This window comes from Electrona antarctica (assembly GCF_951216825.1).
Source record: "Electrona antarctica genome assembly, chromosome: 10".
Lineage (NCBI taxonomy): Eukaryota > Metazoa > Chordata > Actinopteri > Myctophiformes > Myctophidae > Electrona > Electrona antarctica.
This window is the reverse complement of record NC_136791.1, coordinates 31,018,073-31,030,663: the sequence shown is the minus strand read 5'-3', so window position 1 is coordinate 31,030,663 and position 12,591 is coordinate 31,018,073. Positions and strand designations below refer to the sequence as shown.

Here is a 12,591-nt window from a genome sequence, read left to right as displayed (position 1 = left end):
CCACCCATCACCACCCACCAGGCAAACCAGGCATACTTAATGAACTGGTGGGCGTGCCCACATAAAAACAACATTTTAACAAATACTGTACACTTTTTTGAAAAAATTATACCTCCTTATATAACAATAAGACCTGATGATCATGTTTTAGGGTGGAAAAAAATCGCGGCACTCCATCTTTAACTGTTACAGAAATCAAAAACTGTTCAATGATGCAGAAAACCTGAACCACAGAAGGGATCATATAACATGTAAACCGACCCTTGTCATTGTTTTTAAAAAATACTCCAAGATAGTATCAATAATTGCATGATTTATAAATGGGTTTTTTCTTCTTCTTATCTAGTATCATACAAGCTTAAGTAGCACTACACGTCATGTAGTAGTCAGTGCTGTGCAACGAATATTCAATAATACTGCTGATAATAATTATATTATTTATGATCATAACAATTCATTGTAAAAATTAGCAAATGCTATTTAACTACGATTTTAAAGGAAATATTTGAGTGTGCTTTTTTCTGTTCTTTTTCTCTTTTCAAACAAACAAAAAGGCTGCGGGATACCAGTGTAAAGAATACACTGTTCTCACAGGAGTTGGCACTGTAACGTACTGTACACTCAAACGCTTCATTTACATACTCTCCTTTGAAGGTGTCGAGCGTCAAAAATAGTTGATCTACAAGCTTCAGAGCGCAAAGCTTTTGGACCAAGCTATATCTCCACACATGCAACACCTTCGCATGGCCAAGTATAGAATCAAGCTTAAAGACTGACGGCCTCATATAAGAACAGACAGGGGCTGCCAGCGAGGAGCAGAGAAACATGCAGGCCTCCGGTTTGGCATTATGGTCAAAGGCCTTGCCATTCACTCTAGGACAGGCAAAAGACGAATCAGGCTCAGGAAACATGCCCATGAAACAAACTACGATGTTAGAAGATATGGGAGGGGAAGAAGGGGAAGAACAAGATAACACGATCGACACCTCAAAAGATTTTGTCGAGCTAGCATGTGGCTTGTTGTACATGAGCAGCCTATAGTGCCATGGCTAAATGAATAAACACAGAGTGGGGGGAGGAGGGAGGCACAGCAAGAATTATTCTCGATTTGAGGGTTGTGCACGGTTGATAACCCTGAAAAGTGCAGCTCACTGCATGCTCAATCACCGCGGTTGCCTTTGCTTCAATAAGTATAGGACATACTTTTGTACCAGAGCCTGTTGTGTGGTGATCATCTCTCGCTCTATGTTTGCATTCACTGAAATACTTCATGATGTGAGGCAACGCTGCCATCCAGAGGCTATTCTTTTCCCCCCCATTTGTAATTTGAATGTTTGCACAACTGAAGTGCAGCATGGATATATTTGTTTTTATCAATTTAGAACCAAATTAAAATAGAATAGCAAATTAATCATACAGGGTTTAGATGAAAGGTTTCGACATATCTAGAAACAAGTTTCTATACCAATAACAACTTCTGCTAAGAATAGACAGAACTGCCAGTTAATAATAATAATGAACAACATAAAGCACAAGGTAAAATTTCTTTAGATAAAGGATAGAGGGGAAAATCTTTAAAACTATAAAAGATTGGGCAGATTAGCGTTTCCTGAGGCATGTAAAGTCTAGCTAGCACGTTGAAAGAAAAAGGAAATAACAAAACAAAAGCATCTCTTATCTCATTAAGCACTGAGCAAGGCTGTTCTCTAATAACAAAGCAATAACAAACCTATTTAACAAGACATGACACGCTCGATGGGTTGCCAGTTTGGTAGCTAGACTCCCCCGAAAACCTTCAGCCACCACCAGGACAGAAGCTGACCAACAACAGTGTCCACCTGGCAACATCTAACTCAACGCCTATTGGCCAGTAGCTCTCAGGTGTGGTGAAAACGAGAGAAGCCAGGCAACGGCTGTGCCTGATCCTGCACTTTCTGACCTAGCAGGTCATCAGAGGATGTTGCAGAAGAACTTCTTCTCTCGGAAGGGGTTCTCAGAGGCGGGGACGGGTACGATCAGAGGGTCCTCGCGTGTGTGGGCATCACAGTATGCCATCAGGTCTGCAGCCGCTTTGGATACCTGCGTTAAGAGAAAGGTATAACCGAGACTGATGATCATCTGTAAGGTCAAGGATACCGGATTTTACAATTTAGGCATTACAGTAAGCAAGGTGAACACAAGGTTAGGCATAGACAGTGTAGTCACTGTGGTGCCTCTCGGTAACCTAGCATCATAGGTAAACCAAGAACCTATGAAGTATCAGCATAAACATAATATCAAAAAGGTTAATATGTACACTGAACTACCAACTATAGGATGCCAGGTCAACAAATGCACCTGGTATCTGTCTAAATAGCATGCCATCTAAATTACATTTTAACCTTTGCACAAGACGACAAGGATGGCCTGCTAGGGAAAAATGCTACAGCAAGTGCTACGGACTAAAGTAGAGTTTGAAGAGGTGAGTTTGAAGAGATTACGGCATAAAACTGTCTGCAGTTTCAACTGCAATGGGGAGTTTGTTCCACAGTTTGGGAGCCAGAAGGGAGAAGAGTCTGGGACTTGTCAAGCATTGTCCTGGATACAACTTAAGGTAAGGTTTTCACAGCTTCCCTGTGTTAGCTGATCTGAGTGAGTGGGAGGGTTTTTGTATGGTTGGATCAGGCTTTGAAGATATTGGGCTGCCATGCCCTTGTTTGCGTTGTAGGGCAACATCAGTGTTTTGTACTATGTGCGGACAGTAACTGGGAGCCAATGGAGGGAGCGGAGAAGGGGGGAGACCTGTGGGTTTCCCCTGTGGTCTGAACTGGGAGGTTATGGAGGGGAGCAGCTGTGTCAGAGGCCATCTGATGTCCAGTCTGCTTGTTCAATTCACCCAATAGTTTTCTCTCAAGAGAATAAAGCCACATTAACCTCATGAATCCTAGTGTCCCTATTCTGGGGCGAACAACAGCCGATCTAAAAGCTTGCGACGGTTATAGATCAGCTGTTTTGGCAAAAGGATTCGGTATAGATGGAAAAAAGTAGGAGGCCTAGTACAGAGTCCTGGGGGACACCGGACAACAATGTACAGTGTAAAAAAATGAAAAATAAATAAATAAATAAAGGGTTATAAAAATAGTGTGCGTGCACAACTATAATAACACGTGAATATATGAAAATGAAATCCTACATTTATTTAAATAGTGTATAATAGTGTGTAACAAGTGTAGTACCGATATATTGGCTGTACACCACTTACAAATTATTAAGTGGTGTACAGCCGTACACACATACTGTACATCAGTGGTTCCCAAAGTGGGGTCCGGGGACCCCCAGGGGTCCTTGAGGGAGTTCCAGGGGGTCCCCAACTAAATTATAGTTTGGAACCAAATGGACCATTTTGGGCCTGTAACTCTGAGTGTACAAATGGAACCAAATGGATTTGGTTCCATATTGTACACTCTCAGAGTTAAATGAACACACAGAGAGGTCCCAGAGATAGAAATGCCATTAAATGGGGGGTCCATAGCCTATTGCATATCAAACTGAGGGTTGTTGAAATTAAAATAGTTGAGAATCACTGTCTGCTAGAGCTGTAAAAATGTTCTCTAACGGGGGTCCCTGGCATATCTCTTCAAATGGGGGGTCCACGGATCAATTACTGTCAATTTGGGGGTCCTTGACGTGAAAAGGTTTGGGAACCACTGCTGTAGGCTACATAAGTAAGCATGTTCAACAGAAGTGTCACACAATACCGCCATCAAGCCAGATATATATTTATAATTCTTCCTTCATAACTGCATAAAAAGGTCCCCCAAAATGTAAATAGCAGCTAAATTAATCCTAGAAAGGAGATAAGTGATGTTGTGCCCAATAGAGCAGGACGCATATGCAATCAATGACCGAGACTGACTGAATGCAAACAAGAAATATAACAACACCCTCTCTTGTTACACAACAAAAACAGCCTAATTGGATTATTGTCATAGTAAAGGGACAACAATTAGATTATTAAGTACATGTACATGTAGGACTCCACAGGAGTAAAGTAGTAGTGCATGGTATGTCATTATAGGACCAGGGCCGGCTGTAATTACTGTGCAGCCTCATGATGGAAGGAGAGAGGCCTTCTAATTAGCACAGATCACATTCCTTTGGCTGATTGAGCAATTAATGAGAATATGGTGATCCCTCCATCAGCCACACAGAGACTGCTCTTGTCTCTTCCCCTCGTCAGATCTCTCTTAATTAAATTTAGAGAATCGGGCCAAGGGAGCCAGCTTCCTCCTCTACTCTCTTAACCACTTAAGTTATGCACTTTGTCGTACGGCGAATAGCCAAAGGTTGCCGGTCTACATGCTCACAACGTGAGTAATGAGTTTGTAGATATGCTATTGTCACTATTTCGCATAATGACATGCCCAAAATAGGTACTAAGGTTGGAAGTGGTTAATAACTTATGCTGGTCGCTGCCTTTTTTGAGGGGCGCTAGCCACTCCCAACAAATCAGCAAGCCCCCACAAATCAACATGCCCCCCCCAAAAAAGAAATCACACCCGTGTGAACTGAGTGGTGTAAGGTCTTATATAGCCTGTCTGACGTAATGAAATCATGTCTGACGTAATGAAATCACACCCGGGTGAACAGGGTGAACATAGCAACCATGCTCATTTTTCTGCACAGACTAACAAAGCCAGTTGTAGGAGTGGTTTACACCACTCAAAAATCAGCATGCCACCCCTGTGACGTAGGCTACAAAAGCAAGCAAAGGCGCTTGTGATTTTTGAGGGGCACTAGCCCCTCCAATGCATGGCTTTCCGAAGTTACGTCATGTCACAGCCAAGTCTATGGACTTTTAATGTTTGTTTAGTGCAATAAATGATGACGTGAGACGTTGTCATATGGCCGATATCAATACAACTCAATAACTAATTCCGTTTCATACAATAACACAATGCATTCATGTCATCGTCATGATGATGAGGATGAGGATGAGGATGGTCTTGAACTGTTGGCAACACCAGTAAAGCATGAGAAGGAAATTGACTTTTTAGACAGTAGTATATGACAGTGAAAATGATCGGGGGCGATGACGAGTATGAGCAATGGTACAATGGCAATGATCTCTTGACTTTAAGCTAAGAAATCACCGGCCAGGTAAATAGAGAAGAACTCGAACATTACAAGGTGGGCAAGGATAAAGATGACGATGCTACAGTACACCACTAAAAGACGACAAGTAAGCCCCTGCATGATCTCAAGTTGCAGCCTAGTGCAGCCTAGTACCCTAGTACTAGGCTGCACTAGGCACAACTAGGCAGTTCCATGTACACAACCATGTATTGTGCTAAGTAGGCAGGCACGTGCAGAGAGTGAAAATAGCGAAAATAGCAGATCTACAGCTTGTAGATCAGGAGACTTCGGAGAAAAATAAACAATTATCCTGAATGCTGCCTTCTGGGGTGGCATGGCAAGGAGAGGATGGCATTTGCATTTCTTTCACCATAGTAAATGCTGCATTCGTGGCCTGGAGAGGGCAGTTGTTTCACAGACGGGTAAAAGGGCAGGGGCTGAAGCCCCCTTTGATGTCTATGTGTGCACGTCCCTGGTGGCAAGTATCCAGCCCATGTAGCATATAATGCTGAGAGAACCGCTTCGGGCCCAGAGGCAATCACTCCCGAGCACATGAGCAGCATAATTCCAATCAAATGATGAAACCAGCCCTCTGGCTGCACAAATAGTAGGCTGTGCATGGAAACAGTTCAAGGGGGCCATACCACGTCTTCGCTGTCTGAGGGGAACGCACAGAATGATATCAAATTTGATACGGATGGAATGTGTTTGGGATGGCGTTTGGGAATGCCGTATTTCAGTGTAATTATTATTAGTTATTGAAGGAAGTCTTCCAGTGGAGCCCCATATTGTGTATTGTTTATTGAATGGATCCCCATATAGCTGACGCCAGGGTGACAGCTCGTCTTCCTGGGGTCCATATAAAATGCATACAAAAAATAAACGTAAATGCATGAATACATTCTACAAGATTAAGTACATGAAAATACATTATTACAATCCATTCTATAATAAAATTAAATACAACATAATAAGAACTAGATAAAGTGCCCCTCAGGGCACAGGTCTCCACCAGGGCAGGTCAGGTTGTGGCCTCCTGGTGGCGCTATAATAGGCCAATTTGAAAAGGGTATAATTTCTTCTTAATTGGCAATTGGATGATTTGAGGCATTTTGTTCCAAAAATGTGTTTTGCAAAAATCCACCTGTTGGTGGCGCTATAACAGGCCAATGTGAAAAGGGTGGGATATATTCCTCAGCCTAGTAGGAAAGTCCGTGAAAGATTTCACGTAAATTGCACGCTGTGTTCATGATTTTAGGCTTTTTGTTCAAAACGGGCCAATCCTGCAAACTGGCTTGAACACATATAGAGATAGTGTGTAACGATTTGTAACGATTTGTTTTTCAAAAGTCAGCCTCCTGGTGGGGCTATAACAGGCCGTTCAGGAAAACTTGGGGCTGAGGTTCATCATTGGCATCCAGGGAGTGTGTGTGCATTCATGCAGGCGACCACAAAAAGCATGGTGCGTTCCAACTCTGTGAGTTCCAACTTCCAAACTCTGTTCCAACATGCTGCCTCACATCACATCACATGCAGCTTTCGGACGTTGGATATTGTAACTTGCAATCGGACTTGCAACTCAACTGGGAACATCAACACTGTTAAGCAAGGTAACCAGGGACTTGGCATACTGTAGTCAGCTGATTCCTCACTCTTTCCAACTAGACCTACCAGGGACTTCAGCCAAATACACCCTAATATTACTGCCTACTACTGGCTATATACTGTAACGACTGCAGCAGGAAAATCCTACACAATCTCAGACAATTGACAATGATCCAACACAGGTAGACAAATGATAGAGGGCAGAGGAAAATATATGACGCAGGCCAATTGTCTTTTTGAGAAAGAGAGATGGAATTCAAAGAGACAGGAAGGCGAGAGAGAGACACGCACACATGCCCCCCCCCCCCCCTCCCACACCACACACACACACACACACACACACACACACACACACACACACACACACACACACACACACACACACACACACACACACACACACACACACACACACACACACACACCCCCCCCCCCATCTCTATCTCCCCATGTCCTGTCAGCCTACTGTCAATCTGAGAATCCCATCGTCAAATATTCGGGAAAACCTGTCCCTCTATAAAAAATAAAATAAATGTGAAAGCCACAAAAAATATATCTTTAAAAAATATACTTTTAGATCTGAGTTGTGGTCTCTGTCTCATTGTTGTGTCTATTATACTTTCTGAATACCCCAATGCATACGGCCTATTTGACAATCTGATGACCTCTGTTACCTAAATTGGTTCAATTTAAACCGGCTTCTAATGGGTATAGAACTTGGGGTGGCAGTGGCTTTGGAGGTAGAGGTCGAACTACAATTTAGATAAATAATACAAATATAAAGCTATTTAATTACACACTGCTATTTACTACAAGACATAGTGATAGCCTACTGTATAGTATAACAATGGTGTGGCTTCTCGGTCCAGTCTTGATGGTAATTTATACATACACTGTTAGATACCTGACTCTGTGCTAAACTGAAAGCCCTTAAGAGACAGGCTAATGTCATTTAGGATGATACATAATTCTGTTTGACTTCAAACTGTTCAGCAACCATACTGATTGATTGTACCGCTGGACACTCAAGTCATCTAAAACATGGAGTGACAGACAAACACACACACACACACACACACACACACACACACACACACACACACACACACACACACACACACACACACACACACACACACACACACACACACACACACACACACACACACACACACACACACACACACACACACACACACACACACACACACACACACACACACACACACACACACAGCAATGAGATATAAAGTCAAGTACCTTTATTCTATCCATGCAGGCCTCCATCTTCAGCTGCTCTACTGCTTTCCTGGCCTGGGAGATGCTGGCTGTGCTGTTGTTAGTGATGCTGCCGTCCTTCATGCTGCTCCTGCCATTGGAATGGAAGCACAAAAGCACACATGAAAGCCAGTTGACTATATCATGGGTTCCCAAAGTGGGGTCTGGAAACGGTTGAGAAATGACAGTTACCGTGGGGGGGTCCCCAGGGGGTCCCTCTACTGTACTGTTACACCTGGAATCATCATATATACAGTTAATATGTACTGTATGTGTGTGTTAGGCTGCACAACAGTGACACTTGGTTTTGAAAACCAACTAAATGCTATTTTCGGCAAATTGCACAATACCACCCTCCCATATCTATAAAGGTCTGTCTCTCTGTGTGTACGTCTGTAATCCACGTAACTCGAGAACCGTTCGCCCCAGCAACTCCAGTGTCAAATTCAAATTTGACACACGCATTCCACACCCCCATCGGGAGTGCAGTGCCCGATGTCGAGTCCGTCGGATCGCCGGTTGTCCAGAACCAACACAAAAGCCTCTGCCCGGGCTCCGAACAGGGCCCAAATCCAGGGTTTGATGAGGTCAGTGACGTGATCTTCCTATATGGAGATCCTAAATGAGGTCAGTGATTGTCATATATGGAGATCCTATTATATGGGCATAAAAGGGACACAGACATAACTAGAACTGCACGCAAATACTGCCGACCTCTACGAACTTACTATCACCCCCTCTATAAAATGTTGGGTGGGTAAAAGTTAATGAAGGTAATGAAAAAATGTAAAAAATTATGGTGATGTAATTAAGATGTGTTTCAATGTCGGGTGCAAAGGTAATGTATATATGTATACATGTAACCTGAAAACCCATCTTAATTACATCACGATCAACAGCCAATTATGGGCCGTGATGTGAGGATATTGCAAGTCGACCCCCCAAAATAATTGTCAAAACAGTAAGATTTTAAACTAGATAAAGTGCCCCTCGGGGCACAGGTCTCCACCAGGGCAGGTGAGGTTGTGGCCTCCTGATGGCGCTATAATAGGCCAATGTGTAAAGGGTGCCATTTCTTCTTACGCCTTGGATGGCAATTGTTGATTTGAGGCATTTTGTTCCAAAAATGTGTTTTGCAAAACTCCACCTGTTGGTGGCGCTATAACAGGCCAAAAAAAGTCCATGGGCCAGACCAGAAGTGAGGGACATTTTTGGTGGCAAAATCTATTTGCTACCATTTTGTTTGGTGGGTCCATATAAGTACTTTGAGACATGATAGCTTTTTCAAATGAGATAGCTTTAATACCTTTTTGGGACAATCATTGTTTCCCCATTAACTCCCATTATATGCAGAGTAGGATTTTGTGCAGTTTACTGTAGATGTTATATGTTACAATTAAGTTTATTCACACTTATAATTATACACACACACACACACACACACACACACACAAATGCTATGACATATAAAAGTATGTTATAAAAGTATATAAACATGTAGGCCTATAGTAATAAATTAGCATAATTGGCTAAATATTCCCCAACACAAGAAATTACTATAACTTTGCTTTACTTAACTTAGAAAGGTGAGTCTGTTTGTGATGTATAGAAATTCATCTGTTACCATTGTGCAATTCCTGTAGGCGGACTCGACATAGCTGCAGGGTTTAAACCCTAACCAGGCGCACCTCTTCTACTACAGTGAACGGTAGAGTGACTGATGTTAGTCTGCCTCAAGTCAAACGTTACTCTTTTACATGCTTTTTACTAACACTAACATTACAAAGATGCAGAACATCGAGATGAACCTGTTTAGTTTATGGCTGGTCCAACAGTAGTGGCAACATTCCAAAAACAAAACAAAAAACGGAATGTCAAAATATCCACCACAGGGTCTGAGACCAGAGCCATTGAGTAATGGTTGAGACGAAGCAGTGAAAGGTCCTGAAAGATACATAATGTCAGTCTTACCCAATACCCAATCTTTCTGTTTTATGAACACATGGCTGCTGTACTTTATACCTCATACTAAGCATTTAAAGTATGAGGTATAAAGTACGGCAGCCTTGTGTTCAGATCCTTCCCTACCCGTCCTTCCTCTTCGATGTCTCCCTTTTGACCGATACCTGTCCAAGTGTCCATTCAAACTCTAGACGGGCCTGCCGCAAAGTTATTGCCCAGCAGCCGGCAAAAACTAGAGTTCTCAACAGGCCTGAAAATAAAGGCGCTCCATATATGGCCAGTACAGAATGTATTCCATATGTTGATCTGACCCCCCATGCCCAGCAATCTGAAATTCATAGTCATTTGGGCTCCTAACTGATATGACATATGACATCTCTTATTCTTATAGCTATGCTGATTTTAGACTGGATGCGGGGGCCACCAGCACAAATGGCTGTGCTGGAACTTATGGCCTGCAAGTGTGTACGGACCTGCAAGCTTTCAGACTGCTCCTGCCTTGCCAACAAATTAAAGTGCACAGAAATGTGCAAGCTACAAACCTGTAGCAATCAGAAGGAAGAGGAGGAAGATGAAATTAAACTGATTGAATATGTGATGATAATGATGAAGATGATGAATACTGAATAATTGATATTGATATGACAGTGATGGTTATGATGATGTTCATTGATTAAATTGAGTGAAAGACAGATAATTCTTAATTTTTCCCTCTGTATGACGTGTTTTATTCAAAAAACAGTTAGGCGTCTTTGAAGGCTGATAACTGCAACTAAGCTACCACTTAGGAACTGCTATCATGTTGAAATATTATCTAGGGATATAGACCTTTAAAAAAAATGATAGCATTTGACACCTTGAATGTCCCTCACTAGTGAAAATTCTGGTCTGGGCCCATGGACTAAATGTGAAAAGGGTGGGATATATTCCTCAGCCTAGTAGGAAAGTCTGTGAAAGATTTCACGTAAATTGCATGCTGCAATCTGGAGGAGCAATATAAAATAAATGTGTTTTACAAAAGTCGGCCTCCTGGTGGTGCTATAAGAGGCCGTTCTAGAAAATTTGGGGCAGAGGTTCATCGTTGGCATCCAGGGAGTGTGTGCAAAATTTGGCATCGACCAGGTTAACGGTGCCGGAGATTAGCAGACGGACGGACGGACAGACACACACACAATCCTGCAAACTTTGAAAGCCACTGTTAGCCAATTAGGATGGAATATAAAATATCAGACAGATCCGTCTTGAACACATGACTATAGAAATACTGTTTAACGATTTGCGGGATTTTTGGAGGAGTAATATAAAAAAAAATGTTTTACAAAAGTCGGCCTCCTGGTGGCGCTATAACAGGCTGTTCTGGAAAATATGGGGCAGAGGTTCATCGTTGGCATCTAGGGAGTCTGTGTGCAAAATTTGGCATCGACCGGGTTAGCGGTGCCGGAGATTAGCTGTTAACAGACGGACGGACACACACACAGACAGACTCACACGGAGTGCAAAACATACTCTCTCCCCATGCCTTCGGCCTGGTGGAGAAAATAATGATAATACCGGTAGATAATAAACCTTGAAAAGTGAGTTTTTATTGTGAAACAGAAAAATAGGAATTTGTGTACTACGTTAGTTCCATTGATTCAAGTCGATTGATCATAACATGCTCTGAAAATGCACGCGGCTCCCGTCTTATACCACTCGACACGGCAGCCGTGCTGGGAAAGCTTCTGGGATGTTCAAGTGTTCAATCCAGTGTTTGATCCAGTAAAGGTTGAGACTTGAGAAGCACTGCATTCATAGGCCCCAAAAAGCACCAGCAGCCTCCAGTCCTCCTTGAAGGAGGCTAAGGAGCCATTCCATGCCACAACCATTATGTGCTCTCAGACATGGAACTTTAAAGCAGCTAAGCACCTATTTATTTATTTATACGGAAATTATGTTTTGAATCCATTCACCGCTCAATGCCTATGGACATCTTTTAATTAAGAATCTAAAGTTAATACTTGTGTAGAAGGGAGTTCCAGCCACGCCTCTAGCCTATAGCAGGCCAGTCTGGTGCATCTCAGGAGCAGGACATATATATGCGAACAAGAAGGCACTGGAGCAGCTCAGACGATTTAGGCCCTTATTTTATTATAACAGGGTGCAGGTAAAAAGCGACAACGTTTCGATGTGTCAATTACATCTTCGTCAGGTCATGGCGAAGATGTAATTGACACATCGAAACGTTGTCGTGTAAAATAAGGGCCTAAATCGTCTGAGCTGCTCCAGTGCCTTCTTGTTCGCGTTAATACTTGTGTGCTTGTTCAAACATGAATTTAAGCAGGCAAGTTGGCCACTGTCAGGGCTGGACTGGCCATAGGACGTACCGGGCATATTCCCGGTGGGCCGCGACTGTAGGGGGCCGCCATGATATATATATAAAAAAATCACACCCGTGTGAACTGAGTGGTGTAAGGTTTTATATAGCATGATCAGCTGTGGTCTGACGTAATGTCTGACGTAATGAAATCACACCCGGATGTGATTTCACAACTGGCTTTTTTTGTGCAGAAAAAATGAGCATGGTTGCTACGGTCATCCAGTTCACCCGGGTGTGATTTAATTACGTCAGAAATTATTTTGAACATAGCAACC

General features: G+C 42.7%; 1 protein-coding gene across 1 annotated transcript; it reads right to left on the bottom strand.

Moving 5' to 3' along the window:
• Positions 1–1,551: 1,551 nt before the first annotated feature.
• On the bottom strand, positions 1,552–8,086 carry gng4 (G protein subunit gamma 4). The gene is made up of 2 exons (XM_079512188.1): positions 7,981–8,086; positions 1,552–2,079 (listed from the first exon to the last, which is right to left on the bottom strand). The coding sequence occupies exons 1-2, from the start codon at positions 8,080–8,082 to the stop codon at positions 1,951–1,953; spliced, it is 231 nt and encodes a 76-aa protein (XP_079368314.1). The 5' UTR covers positions 8,083–8,086; the 3' UTR covers positions 1,552–1,950.
• Between the last annotated feature and the right edge of the window lie 4,505 nt (positions 8,087–12,591).

What these genes read in the sequence shown, in the direction of transcription:
- gng4 (XM_079512188.1), bottom strand. Translation starts at nt 8,082, where the DNA reads ATGAAGGACGGCAGCATCACTAACAACAGCACAGCCAGCATCTCCCAG. An exon ending in CCTGCATGGATAGAATAAAG is followed by an intron (nt 2,080 to 7,980) that starts GTACTTGACTTT and finishes CTCTTAACGCAG; the next exon opens with GTATCCAAAGCGGCTGCAGA.